This window comes from Podarcis vaucheri (assembly GCF_965113315.1).
Source record: "Podarcis vaucheri genome assembly, chromosome: 4".
In the NCBI taxonomy this organism is placed as follows: Eukaryota; Metazoa; Chordata; class Lepidosauria; order Squamata; family Lacertidae; genus Podarcis; species Podarcis vaucheri.
Genome location: NC_138762.1, coordinates 66,867,704 through 66,882,344, shown reverse-complemented (window position 1 = coordinate 66,882,344; position 14,641 = coordinate 66,867,704). Strand labels below are relative to the sequence as shown.

General features: G+C 44.3%; 1 protein-coding gene and 1 long non-coding RNA gene across 5 annotated transcripts in view; one reads left to right on the top strand and one right to left on the bottom strand.

Moving 5' to 3' along the window:
* Positions 1 to 342: 342 nt before the first annotated feature.
* LOC309531233 lies at positions 343 to 12,808 on the bottom strand. 3 transcript variants are annotated; one of them, XR_014219155.1, is made up of 2 exons: positions 12,719 to 12,808; positions 343 to 3,155 (listed from the first exon to the last, which is right to left on the bottom strand). It is a non-coding gene; the product is annotated as an uncharacterized lncRNA (long non-coding RNA). The 3 variants fall into 3 exon arrangements; XR_014219156.1 differs by lacking the exon at positions 12,719 to 12,808 and adding an exon at positions 10,388 to 11,765; XR_014219157.1 differs by lacking the exon at positions 12,719 to 12,808 and adding an exon at positions 7,249 to 8,344.
* The window catches only part of SMS (spermine synthase), a 46,238-nt gene continuing 35,562 nt past the window's right edge, over positions 3,966 to 14,641 (top strand). Inside the window, exon 1 of one of the 2 annotated variants that reach the window (XM_082220601.1) lies at positions 3,966 to 4,351. In XM_082220601.1, the coding sequence (XP_082076727.1) occupies positions 4,063 to 4,351 (289 nt within the window). In that variant the 5' untranslated portion in view covers positions 3,966 to 4,062. Of the gene's footprint in view, positions 4,352 to 12,055; positions 12,274 to 14,641 lie in introns of those variants that run through there. The other variant, XM_082220603.1, reaches the window with a different exon arrangement.

Sequence of the window (14,641 nt, the reverse complement as noted above, 5' to 3'; positions counted from 1 at the left end):
TTTGAGTTGGATTGCAGCCCAGTGAATTTATGAGCTTGGGGGCTGACACAAACTATTCACCTAACTTGCTTCTCCCAGAAAAACAAAATTGGAGTGAATTCTAAGGTGGATATTGGTGATCAATAGAGGCTTATGGTTAATCTTTACACCATAGTGAAATCTGGCTGAAGTTTAATATATTTTCTCTATACACTTTATAAATTGTGCCAAGCATTTTCAGCTACTCCTGCATAAATACTGAGGTAATATTCAATACGCATGCCAATACTGGTGTAAATTACAGTTATTCTGTTTTAGTGGTGGGGTTCCTGCTCATATGATTTTGTAAAATGGTGAAGGTCAAACAGTTTTAATGACAGGGTTTTTATTTCTTTAAAATAAATGGAAACTCCATTCTTTTGAGAAAGTAAAGAGAGACAGAGAGAGTTCTCTGCTATGTTATGCCATTCATGATGGAACTGCAGCTTTCCTGAAAAACAAAGTAATTAACCTTCTCTCTTTGATTCATAGAGGGTTTTGCAGACAAAAGACACTTTGAAATGGTGTATCTGCCTTCTCTAATAATCTTAGATATTTGACCTTGCAACTCACTTAAAAGAAACTATGTCTGCTGCAGATAGAACGTAATTGTTCTCCTGGCCCCAAGCAGTAACTAGCTATCCAAAGGAGTTTCAATAATTAACTAGTTTCACTAAGCAGTTGACATACTTTGAATAATGCAAGATTTAAAACTGCTTTTCAAGCTTCGATCCTGTCTGCTCACATCTGTGTCACGATGGTGGATGAGGGAAGCTCAGGAGAGAAACTTACTGCAATAGAATCACTGTCAACCAAATGTGCAAACCGAATTTAAATTATGAAGAAATGCTCAGAATATTACGTGAAACCTGTCATCTCCACTGTGTCCTTGGGCAGATTTAAGCAGAACACCATATTTACTTGGAAGCAAGTCCTAGTGGATTCATTGCGGCTTCCTCCCAGATGAGAATGCATGGAGCTTTAAATAATTCATTTCCTGTTGGGAGGCAAGTCTTGACAGTGATCTGATGGCAATCTGCTCTTAATTCCTGCTGTCCGGTAACAGATTCTTATGCTATTTAACATGTCCATGGTCTCTTTTATCACTTTGAATGCCAAAGGGAGAATATTTTGTTGGCCGGTTTTGAGGACAGCTGGGCTTGATCGTAGGGTTTCCTTGCTCCAATAGTCAAAGTTTAAATTACACGAATACTAAAAGCTGATGCACTAGCTGCCCAGATTGATCAAGGTGATTGATTAGCGATAAGAGTTGATATGTTATCTGTTTCCCCAATATTATCTTGGTTTCGTCCCCCTGGGCAAGGACCAGTTTCCAGAAAGTCCCTGGGCTCCTGTGAAAGTGATTCACCAGCCAAGTGGCAATTCCCTTCTTTGGGTTATTAATTTTATGAATCTTGCTAGAGGCAGGAATTGGAATATGCAGCTTTTTGTACTGCTCTTTAAAGGTGGTGATGCTGGAGGTATGTATGGGGTGTAGAAATATATCCAATCCTGTGAAAGGTTTATAGAGGCTGAAAGGAATGGAATGATTAAACAGCATTTAGTTGGTTCACACTGCCCTTGGAGACTGCCATTAGCTCTGCAGGGTCACATGTGGCTGTTGACCAAAGCTTTGCTTAGGCCTGTAGTTTAGAAATCTGGAAATTACTTGTCCTTTTGCAAAGAAACCTAGCATTGTGCTTTATTTGTATATGGCTGAAATCTGGGGTGGTTTTTGTTTAGTCGTGTCCGACTCTTAATGACCAAAGCACGCCAGGCACTCCTGTCTTCCACTGCCTCCTGCAGTTTGGTCAGACTCATGTTAGTAGCTTTGAGAACACTGTCCAACCATTTTGTCCTCTGTCGTCCCCTTCTCCTTGTGCCCTCAATCTTTCCCAACTTCAGGGTCTTTTCCAGGGAGTCTTCTCTTCTCATGAGGTGGCCAAAGTATTGGAGCCTCAACTTCATGATCTGTCCTTCCAGTGAGCACTCAGGGATGATTTCTTTAAGAATGGATAGGTTTGATCTTCTTGTAGCCCATGGGACTCTCAAGAAATCTGGGGTAGTTTAGTCTTAATAGTGCAGATTTCTTAAACAAATAGTAAAGAGATTAAGGGTAGAATGAAATTTCGTGAACTTCTCCCATGTGGTCTTTTCCCAAGTTTTTTTTTTAATTATTATTACTTCCCACCTTTCCCCCAAAGTAATCAAGGTGACATGATTCTTCTCTCCATTTTACCCCCACAATAGCCCTGTGTGGTAGATTAGGCTGAGAGACAAGTGGCTGGCCTGAGGATAAGGTAAAATAAGATAAAAATAAACTATTTTGAAGACGAACAACCAAAACGTCACAATATTGTGAGCAAACTTTTGAGTGTACCAGAGCTCTCCATCAGGCTCAATGGTAAGTAAAGGGGAGGTGGGGAGAGAGAAGGGGGGAAAGCTGGCTTGGTATTGAAACCATATTGTCTGCCATGGTAAAAGGTTTGTTTTTGTTGTATAGCCTTAGAAGGTATATGAATATCGAGGCATGGCCATGGAGCGTTGTCTTTAAGAGTTCTACACTTCAGAATTTCCTACTGGAATAGATACACCCTGGAATTAGTTATGTCCATTGATATCTGTGGTTCTATTCTGTGTGGCTTAGTGGGAGACAACTCATAGGACTGGTAAGAAACTCCCCCCCCCCCCGTAAATTAAATAACTCCTCTTTAGCTTGGCTGTCTGGGCTTATGGCAAATAATGGCATATTGCTCTTATAGTCCTCGTTCCTTAGCTGCATTGCAAAACTACAGCTTAATTCCCGCTAGAAATCTTCATTTGAATCCCTTGTAACTTGTTTCCGTATTCATTAAACTCTGAACCAATAACTGTTACAGTTCGTCTTTCCAGAGACATAGATGTATCATTGAATAATGCTTCCCTTCTAGCAACCTTTTTCACTTGGACTTGTGGCTCACCACATCTGGTGTGATTCACTGAAGCTTTGTTGGTATGGAATTGGCATTTGTTCCAGTATATAGAGTTTTGCAGCATTGTTTATGCTGATGACTTTTGCATCGAATGGCTTGATCGTTGTTTCTAATACTTTATTTGCAGTACTGCTTCTTGTGGATTGATCTTCCAGTCTGATGACGCTATAGATTTAGAATAAAAGTTTGAGATTGTATTAATTATCAACTATAGTTAATCCAATACAGTATATAAAAAGGTAATGTGTTTTACTATCTGGGTAGGTTTGCTTGATCGGGATATCTGTAGAGATGCTCCTGCTGTTGCTTATTTGTGGGGGGGCTTTCTTTAGGGCCTCCACTTACAATGTGCTGCATAAAAACTGCAACATACGGGAGACAGAGAGTGTCAGTCTCCTCTTTATTTTTGAATACAGACATTTCCACTAATATACTTCACCACCAAGTGCCTATATTGTATGACCTAAGCGACACATTCCAAAATTCCCTGCAGGGTCACAGATGGTGAATTCTACACAGCTTCACTGGCTCCTTAAAAGTAAAATAAAAAAGCAGTGCCCTCAAGCAACCGCTTACTGAACTGCATGTTGAACAAACAAAAAGCAAAATAAAATGATAAATAATACAACAGATGGAAATCATTCCCTTTCCCATTTAACTCCTGATCAGCTTTTATCTTGATTTTCTCTCTCTCTCCCCCACTGTCACAGTACGCTAAACAGTCACAATTTGCAAATAGTAGTGTAATCACATTTTGAGGAAACCATTTGAAGACTTTAAAAATATGTGGGAAAGCTTTTTTTATTTATTTCAAACAGATCTCCACTTTAATGGCTTGTTTCCATACCTAAGAAGTGTGGCAGCTCTGCAAAGACCTCATTTTCAAAAACTGCTGAGTAATTTGAAACATCGTTGATTCACCTGAGCCACAATGCAATTATTGGGGTGGGGTGGGGATATCACCTATAGACTTGCACCAATTTATAGCAAGAAGAAGAACAAGTGGTAGAGAGGTTAAGAATAATAATAAAAGGTTTCTTTAGCTCTGTTTGAAGCAAGAAGAAAAGCAAGCATGGAGAAGATGGAGAAATGCTCCTGGATGACAGAGAGGATGCAGAACTGCTCAGCACCTACTTTGCCTTTGTCTTCACCCAAAAGGAAAGCAGTGCCCAACCTGGTGATAACAGAATATATGGAGCTACACCCCAAAGTAGGAAAAGAGGTGGTAAGGGAACACCTAGCTACTTTAAACAAATTCAAATCTCCAGGGCCTGATGAGCTGCACCCAAGGGTACTAAAGGAGCCGGCAGATGTCACCTCAAAGCCTCTGCCTACAATCTTTGAGAATTCTTGGAGAACAGGTGAGGTCTCTGTGGGCTGGAAGCAAGCAAATGTTGTCCCCAACTTCAAAAAAAAAAAAGGGGGGGGGGAGACCAAGGTACCTACTGACTGGTCACCTTGACATTGATGCCAGGAAAGGTCCTAGAACACATAATTAAACAGTGTGAAACGGATGCTGTGATTTCTTGATATACATAAGCTTGGTGGATCAGGGAAATGCTGTGGACATAGTGTATCTTGATTTCAGTAAGGCTTTTGACAAAAGTCCCCCATGATATTCTTGTGGAGAACCTGGTAAAATGTGAACTGAATGAGGTAACGGTTCAATTTGTAGCTGGTTGACTGACCAAACTCTAAGCGTTCTCACTAATGGTTCCTTGTCATTCTGGGGACAAGTGGGGTGCCACAGGGTTCTGTCTTGGGCCTGTTGTTGTCCAACATTTTTGTAAACAACTTGGATGAAGGTATGGAGAGGATGCTCGTCAAATATGCAGATGACACCAAACTGGGAGGGGTAGCCAATACTACTGAAGACAGATCCGGGAGAACAGATTGGAGCACTGGGCCAATACTGACAAAATGAATTTCCATAGGGACAAATGTCAGTTTTTCCACTTAGGCAGGAAGAACCAGCTGCACAAATATAAGATGGGGGACATCTGGCTTGCCAGTAGTACAAGTGGAAAAACTGTGCCCGGGGCGATGGCCCCCTCAGCTCCCCCCCCCCATCCCTGCTTATGCGGAACGGTTGTGGAAATTTAGCCCGGCAATAAGGAGACTGAGGGGATATCATAGTCATCTTCAAATATCTAAAGGGCTGTCGCATGCAGGATGGAACAAGCTTGTTTTCTCTTGCTTCTTTCTCCTTGTTTTATAGGCATCTTTGGAACAGTGTACTTTCTTCTTGCCCTGCTCCCTATTATGGGTCATATAAGAGCAAGTTATATGCTGTGATCTCCTGTATCTGCACTACCTTTTTTATTGCCTTTCATGCTCAATCCTTAGTAAAGCTGTGTATGGTCTTGAAAGACCTAGTGTACCTGAGAAACCTTCTCTACCTCTTAGGTTTTCCATCAGTGTGTAAAGTAGAGAGTGCTGGGGTGTTCTTGGTTGCTACCCAACTGAGAAATATTCTCTCTCTTTGGAAGCCTTTAAAGCCAAGGTGGTGATCCTGTGGCCCTCCAGATGTTGTTGAACTCCAATTGCCCCAGTCAGAACGATCAATGATCGGGAGGGGGGGGGAATGGGATGGGAGTTGCATTCCGGCAACCTCTGGAGGGCCATTGCTTCCCAATCTGAACTTTAAGCATTTATAGAAAGAATTTATGCTGAAATAAGGCTCTCAAAGTGCTTTTCGAAGGCTGTAAAACAAAAACCGAAGGAAACCCCCCCCACAAATACCAATAAAACAGCTATCAATAGAAACAAGACTGTGCAGACAGAGGAAAGAATTTGTAAGCAAATTAAAGCAGCTGCACTGTAATAAGGTCCAAGTCCAGGCATCTTCAAGTGGTGTCAGGCTTCTTTCCAGCTGGCATTTGATAGCAAAGGCAGGGAAGGTTATGAGGGTTGGGCTCTTCAGGAAAAGCTTTATATATACACATCCCAAACATTTTAGATGGGGAATACTACAAATTACATTTCAAAAGACCCAAACCACCTAATTTAATTTTGATTCTTTTATCTCTCATCATAGCATAAGTAAATGCTACATTTTTTATTGTTTTAATGGGCCCAAACCTTAATGAAGAAGCTTCCCAGCCTGCTTAAGCCAATGGCACTTCATGTAACTACATGCAGTCAGAGCTGTAACAAATCAGCAGAAATGGTGGATGGAAGAGACATGTCTGCTGTGAACAGGGCCTGAAGCCTTCTTCTGGGTCACAGCACAATTATATCTGCCTTTTAAAATAACAGCCCTGGAGCCATTTTTTAAAGAAAATATGCTAGTCTAATGTGCTTCCAAAGTACAGTAATATATCAGGCAGAAATAAATATTCAGCGCTCAACTGGAGTTTTAGACTTTCAATTGTGCTTATAACTACTTAACAAGGCCTGTAACAAACTGATGCACTTTTATCATTCCAAAACTCTGTTAATTAAAAGCCAAGACTCTTAGAGTCAGTTGGGTTCGCATGAACAGCGGGTATATTCTACCTGGCATATTGTTAATGAACAAAGCAACTTTCAAGGTGACTCTACTTGAACAATGCAGTTCGTTCTGTCAGTTCGTTTTCAGGGTGAAAGGTTCATGCTGGCCCAGCCTTAGGCATTTCTGAACAGGTTTCTCGCTGACAGAATATCAAGTGTTGCACCTACAAGACCCACATGTGCAATGTACATGTGCATGCCTTTGTTGAACCCCAGAATGTTCATATGGCAGTTGTAGGATAAAGGTGCCAATTTCCAGGAAGCAGGTTTCTCCTATCTGACCCCTAGGTTTAACACCTCTGGTCTAAGGAATAGTGGATCAGAAGGTCTGTACCTCAGTGGTAGGGCATATTATACTATATGTGCAACAGTATATGAATATGGGTGCTCATAATAATTTATCCAGGGGTGAAGGGTAATGAAAAACTGAAGGTTTGGAGTTTTGCTTCTCACAAAAAAAAGGGGGGGGGAGAAAAGTGCCTACATGTTTCCCCTTGTATCTCAGGTTCTACAAATGCTAGGAACTTACTTTTTAAAAAAAAAATGAAACCTGGAAATATGGAAATTATGATTCATTGTGGGGAGGGGAAGTCATCTCCAAGTTTGGTGGTTGCCCAGGCAAAGGGTCATTTAGGGGGGTGTCTCTGTCAGCGGGCCCTGGCAAGCTTATCTAGCTGGTCAAAATGGCACCAGGCAGCTGGATCTAGCTACCCTTTTAATTTCCTACAATGATCAAAAGTTAAAAGGTTCCTAGTTCTAGCCCTACCTCAGAGTGCTGGACCAGAAACAATGTTCTAGGTGTGTGTGTGGCATGAAAAGCATCAGTTGTGGGCCCTGGCAGCTGCCCAAGGATGCCAAGTGCTGACGCCATCCCTGCAAGAATGAATATTGCATGAGTTGTAGGTGCCAATATGTATTACTCACTAATGGCAACGTCTAAAAGTATGTTATATAGAGAGTCTTAAACATGCACAAACAAAGCCTCATGGCACATCTTGCAAAAGAGATGTCTTGTTTTAGAAACTTGCTAGTTGTAGAAATATTTACTAGTGCTGTTTTAATATCCCTAAGCCTGCAAAACCACGTTGATGCAGGGCCTGCTCCAACACCATTAAAGTTAATAGAGGTCTGCTTATTTATTTCCACTGCAACATAATTACTAAAGTGCTGATTATGGAACTGTTATGCCTTTGACTTCAGTGAAACAAAGCTAGCTTCTCTGAATACATGTACCTTCCACACAGGATATGGTGTGTATAGTGATTGCATATGTAGCAAGATGTTATACTGTGTACATGTGGTAGTATGCACAGATGAACTATTTAGGGTCTCTGCACAAAGGGCAAAATATTATTAATAATAATACTAATATTTATATACTGCCCTTCAGCTTTGTAACTCGCAGGATAAAAGCACTTTGGAGTACACAGGATAAAAGCACAAAATAAAGAGTTAAAACAATAACCCCCCTCCCACAAACATTTAGAAGGCCATAGAAGGCCTGGCACCTAAAGGTGTATAATGGTGCCTGACAACCCTCCCTGCAGAGAGCATTCAACAAATGGGGAGCCAACACAGAAAAGGCCCATTCTCATTTTGTCACCCTCAGGACCTCTTGTGGAGGAGACACACTAAGAAGGGCTTCAGATTATGACTGTAGAATTCAGGTTGGTTTATATGGGGAGATGTGGTCCTGAGCCATTTAAGGCTTTATAGGTATAAAACCAGCACTTTGAGCTAATTGGCAGCCAGTACAGTTGGCCCAGGATTGGCGTAATACGCTCAAACTGTTTTCCCCCGGTGAGCAACCTGATCACTGAATTCTGCATCAGCTGAAGTTTCCAAACCATCTTCAAAGGCAGCTCTACATCAGTGTTTCCCAACCACTGTTCCGCGGCACACTAGTGTGCCGCGAGATGTTGCCTGGTGTGCCGCGAGATGTTGCCTGGAGGGAGGCGGGCAAGTCCGGCGGCGAGAGGCGGGGCGGCGGCGGCGAGGAGCCAAGCCGCGCTCTCCTTCCTGCCTCGCTTTGCTGCCTCCTCCCCCCCCAAAGCTTGGAGGTTCCCCGGCAGGAAGGAGGGAACTTAATCCTCTCCAAGGGCTGCGGAAAACAGACATGCAAATGGGGGCTTGCCAGCTCTTCAAGCGCCGCCGGCTTTCTTCGGGAATTACCGCCCGCCGAGCCCGGTAACGCTGACAGGCCGAGCCGCGGGGCTTGGCAGTGCAGCCGGCAGAGTGTGGGAAAGGGCGGCCACCACGCGCTGGGCAAGGCGAGACTCGACGGGGAGGACACCGGCAGCAGTGCCCCCCCCCCAGAAACCCGCTCCGGGCAGGTAATTCACAGAGAGTGGACAGAAGGAAGCCTTAAAGGGCTTCAGCCTCCCAGAGTGGCGGGGAATAGTAATAATAATAATAATAATAATAAAATTGACAGGTGGTGTTTTTCTAGGTGAGGGGGTGGGGACTGTAATAACAAAAAAATCAGCTGTATATCAACCGCTGTTTTGCAATGAGGAATTGCAAATAAGGAAGATCAAAAGGAGAATGTTTTTTGGGGGGGGACTCTCTTCCTCTTCCTCCTCCTCCTCTCGTTCTTGCTCCTCTTCCTGGCAAAAGGGCTGCTGAGACCCCTTCTCTCTTGGGTGCCGGTGGGTGCTGTGACGTTGACCCTGCGCTGGCAAGTGCCTTTACTTAGCAGAGTGCATTCCCCTTTACACAGGAGGGGAGGGAAAAAATTTGAAACTTACACTTTCGTGCGTCCCTCCCGGCGTGACGCTGCGCGCTGACGTCACGGGGCTGTAATGGTGGTGTGCCTTGAGATTTTTTTCATCAAACAAGTGTGCCTTTGCCCAAAAAAGGTTGGGAAACACTGCTCTACATATAACGTGTTGCAGTAATATAACCAGAACATATTCTTAAGTGATGGTGTATATACAGAGTACATGTACTAAACCTTCTTTGTGAACTGGCCCAGTGCCACACATATGTATTGCACATATGTATCATAGTTCTGATATAAATCAGTGTGCAAAGTAGGAGTAAAGTGGTATAGGATGCTGTCCCACTTCTTTTCAGGCAGACTTAAACCCATCCCACTTGGTTACACTGAGGAAAATCACTCTTTTTTTGCAAAAAGCCACCGACAGTGCCAACCTATACATGTTTACCCACAAGAGAGTCCAACTGTTTTCAGTTGAGTTCACTCCCAAGTAAGTGTGTAGGACTGCAGCGTTACAATGAAATGCTGTGCATGACTCACAAATAAGCTCCATACATACCCTATATGGGTATAGGATTGCAGGTTGAGAAGGGAGTCCTATGCACACTTACTTGGCAGAAAATACTCAGTGGGATTTATTCCTAAAGAATGCACTGTTAAAAAAAAAATTCACAGCTGACACTCTTTTCATTCCCCGCCCCCTCCATCCCACTTTGAGCACTGGACTTAATCCAAAGCTACAATAAACACGAGTTTGGTAGGTTGTTCATTGCACAGCAACTGTTGCGTAAACATGTGCAGACTTCTCCCTTCACTTAAATGACAGGGGCAGCTCTGTCCACTCACAGGCATAGACACTATAGTGAATACAGAAACCCATATGTGCACAGAGGCTTTCTGTGTGCATTCAGTAAGTTCTGGCTTGCATGTTCTTGTGTGTCTCTTACTCAATGTTATGTGCAAATCAATAAACCAAAGCTATGAGACCCTGCTTTTTTTGTTTTTGTTTTGCCATGTAGAGGTAATGCGGTGGGGGTGCTTAACCTTTCCCCCCACCCAGTTACTTTTCCCACAAACTGTCTGTGGAATTCAAGATACATGTTTGTAAGACTAGTTTTTTTAAACGCTTTCTCTGTGGAAGCTGCAAAAGTGGCAGGTGGGGAAAGTGTTAAGTTTCTGTGCTCACCCTTTCCTGTTTTCTGCACCAAACTTTTTATTTCAATTCTTAGACAAGAATGCAGCTCCCAAGAGTACTGTCATAGCTTTCTAAAACAATGTTGGAAGTATTCCTCAGTTATTAGATTCGGGATTTTTTTCAGGAGGGAGGAGCAGCTTTCTAAAAGCTAAGAGGGACAAAAAAAGATTGATAATAGCGGAGGCCTGTTTTGAGGGAGTAGGCTTGGAAGGAAAACTAGCACTGTGTGGGCACAAATAAATGTGGCTTTCAGGGATGAGACACACAAACATTCCACACCAAAGGGATAGAGGATTTTAGGAATGGCTGTTCAAAATAAAATCATTGGAGATGCAGGAAAAGACAATTTAAAATAGGATCTGTTTTGTTGTCTTAGTTTGGATGCTGAATCACCTCATTTCTGGGAAATATTGTGTTAGCATTAGCTCTTTGATTTGCTCATTATGCTAGTTTTGCAGTAGCAGTTTCAATTTTTAAACCAACCCAGTTGTGAGAGTGGTTCAGCACAATCCTAACCAAGTCTATTCAGAAGCAAGTCCTATTAAATTCAGTAGGGTTTACTTCCAGACAAACAGGACAGGATTAGTTTTGGCATTCACTAGTCCCTGATGGGCCTGCCATACCTGGCCAGTATGTTGGGTAAGTCACATGCTGTCAGGCTTTGTTTTCAAACTTCACAGAAGGAAAAGATGGCAGATCTTCCTTTCAGTGTTACAGGCTTATGTATGACCAGTAGGCCTGGAAGTGTATTTTCTGTTGGAATTAACTGCTGTGGTTGAGTGGCTTACTACCACATAGAGCTTTTCTCCTACAGTTGCTGCGTCCCCCTAAGAAAATTCTGCTCAACAAACCATGTTAAAACACCAGCTTTCAAGCTACTTGAAGCTCATTTTTGGAACTGGTCATTGAGTAATTTCCAAAAGCAGGAGACAAGAGGCAACCACTGAAACTTCTACGATTCAACGTGTCCTATCAAACACCCACCCACCCACCCATCCAAACACACAGTAACCTAGATCTCTATTTGAACATGTGAACTTCTATATTGTAATGACTGAACATCAGAAATGAAAACGCTAAGTAAAAAAGACATGGGGGCAAAGTTAAGGGAGCTGAGGGTGAGAGGGGCCATGGGGCTTGGGAATAAGGGGCTGACCTGCTGTTATAGTACTAATGTGAAAACCCTAATGAACTATAGGAAAACGAACGCTCCAGCAGGACAAGCCACTTCCCCAGCCCTCTCAAAAACGGGTTGGCAAGGAGCCTTGTGCGATTCAAAAGCTTGCACCCTTTTCCTCTTGGGAGCTTTTAAAATAAGGTACAACAACCCAAGCTTGGGCAGTTTCCTAACTCCCCCCCCCAGCTTGTTTTTCTCCTAACCCCCCCCCAAACTTGACAAGCAGCTTTTGGGCGGGCTTGGCGAATGCAAACCGCGAGGCCGTTTCAGCGACTACCGCTTTAGCAAAGCCCGCCTTGCTCACACAATAGCAACAACTCCTCAGCAAAGCGCCTGCGGTTCCGCGCTCCCCGAGGGAGGCGGCCGGGCGAGCGAGCAAGCAAGGCGGCGAGCAAACAGCGAGGGCGGCCACCTCTGCGTCCTCCTGGCTCTGAGGAGTCTGCTTTTGCCTCCCTCTCCCTCTCCCCCCCCCCATCGCCGACTCATTCGCTCCCAGCCAGGCTGCCCCTCCCCTTCGGGCTCTCCCCGCTCGGCGGCAACCCCGGCCTCAACCCCGCGTGCGTAACACACACACACGCGCGCACTCGGTGGCACTCGCAGCGCAGCAGCCACGGCCGCTCCACCAGGCATGGCACAGGGCTCTACCTCACTATGGCAGCCGCGCGACACAGCACCCTCGACTTCATGCTCAGCGCCACAGGTGAGGCGCCTCGCTCGGGGTTTCCCCTGCCCACCCTAACCCCGGCCGGCGAGACCGACCCCGCGCTTCCACCCTTTTATTTTTCGGGGGGGGGAGGGAGGAGGAAGAGGCTCCTGCAGCGAAGGAAGGCAGAGTGGCTGGTTGGCTGGGCGCCGTTGCGGTGCCTCTCCTCTCCTGCACAGCCATGGCTCGCTGCTGCAGGCCCGAGCTGCTCCTCTTTGCACCGTCAGGAGCAGCCGCGGCTGCTGGGGCGCAGGCCACTGCCTTTGCTGACTAAGCCGAGCCGGGCGCCTTCCCCTCCCGCTGACCCCCGAAGCTGTGCCGCACATGCCCGCGTTTCGTCCGGGCTCAACCGGGAGCCCTTTTGCCGCCAACTTTTGCGCCTTCAGCCGCAGCCTTCGGCCTCCCCATGTTGGGATTTCCCCCTCCCGTATTATTTTCTAACCTTCGTCTTTACAGCTCCTCCCCTTCATATATGCAGATTCCCTGAAGCTCAGCCCCGCTCTTCTGTTTCTCCAGCCATACAGATTTCTTCGCCCCCCTCCCCCGCCGCATGTGCCTTATTTCTCTCTTCCCCCCCCCCTCCACCGCATGCAATTTCTCTCCATTCATTTCCCTGGGCACAGGTTCTGATCGACACTCTGCATCCGAAAATAGACCAGCAAGGGCCTCTTTCGATTCTCCGTCTCCGCACCGCCCCCCCCCCGGGGGGGCACGCTCTCTTTGCATACATAAAAATTATTAAATTGCTTGCCTGTGCTTGCAAAATTGACTTTGTAACTGGTTTTTAAAAAGTATGCGCCTGTAAATTTTCGAGGAAGGGATGATCGTGCACGCCTTATAGTCGCATGCGTGACCTTAATCTGTCCCTTAGGCGGTGACTTTTTTTTTGCTTTTGCAGCTGTGCTGACAGTGACGAAGGTTATTTAGCTTATTTTCTCTAGTAATCCTGATGATTGTGAAAGGAAGTGATCTATTGATATGGAAAATCTGGGCCCAGGGAGAAAAAGTGGAGTTCAATGGATTGATATTGGGGAAGGGCCTCTGTGTTAATGATAACTTTTCAAAAAGGGAGGAAAAAACCCAAGCAGGAAATGAAAGATCAGGGAGTGTCTTGTATTGGGACTCCTCTGTTGTTAAGTTGCAAAGAAGAAATCAGGAGCGTTTTGTTTTGCATTCCTCCAACCCTTATTAAGGGTTAAAAGGAACTAGCTGTGGAGCTTATGACCATTATTCTCAAATCTTTATTTGGCAATTAAGAGTTTACTGCCCACATAGTTATTACAGTAAATTAGTTTACAACCTGTGTTTCAGATGTTTGGTACAGTTGAGCTATAATGATTTTGAAAACCCTCTAGCAGCTCCAAAAGTGGTGTTTAGTCTTTTGAGCATGCTAGTTTTAATGGCATTTGGGAGGAGGGTCAACCCTTTATTTGCTACCAACACGTTATGAAGAGTGCATGTATGGAGGAAAGTGTACAAAGCAACTTTTATGGTAATGGGCATGTTTTGTCTCAGTTGTTCAAGTGCAGTAGCTTATTTATTTATATGTGAGTGGATGGCAGCTGTTAATGCAAATGATGCACTGTACATTTGTAGTGTAAAGGACTGCACTTGCATAAATAAGGAATCATGTCAATTCTGGCTCTTGAGTAGTGATGCTTCTCCTGCTATATCCATTTATTGTTTACTTGGAAGCGGAAGGTGTGCTCATGGGGCTTGCTTTGGAGGGTGGGACCTTAATCTGCAATTTACCATCACTTATCTAGGTATATAGATCTGAACAAGTGTGCATGCACACGAAAGCGCATACCAATAACAAACTTAGTTGGTCTCTAAGGTGATACTGGAAGGAATTGTTTTTATTTTACATGTAGAGGTATAAATAATCCCATAGATTAATTGCACTACAGGAAAATGAAGCTGCTCCATTTTGTAATTAGGCAATCATGGGCTTGCTTCAGTTGCTGCGGAATCTGATTTTTGAACCAAAGGTGTGCATAGTTGTGATATGCATAGGCTGGGATTCAAAGAACTGGGAAACTAGTTCTGTGTGAGCCCAAGGGAACTTCAGAACCTCATCCCTCTGAACTACAGCTCTCATTTCTGCTGGCAAACACCCGTTTTTTAAAATTGGAAATTCCAGAGGTGGTTTGTTATATGGTGTTGGGGTCTACCATTTTAAGGGCTAAAGATAAAAAAATTTGCAGGATCAGCACAACGCCTCTTGGAGCTAAGCAGATCTTTGAATCCCAGTGGTAGAGTTTTGTACTGATGCAGCTCAGGCAGCACGCCTTATAATACAAATTTATATCCGGTGTGCCTGATATAACTAGCTTAGCTCTAGGTGCAAGTGAATTACCTAAGC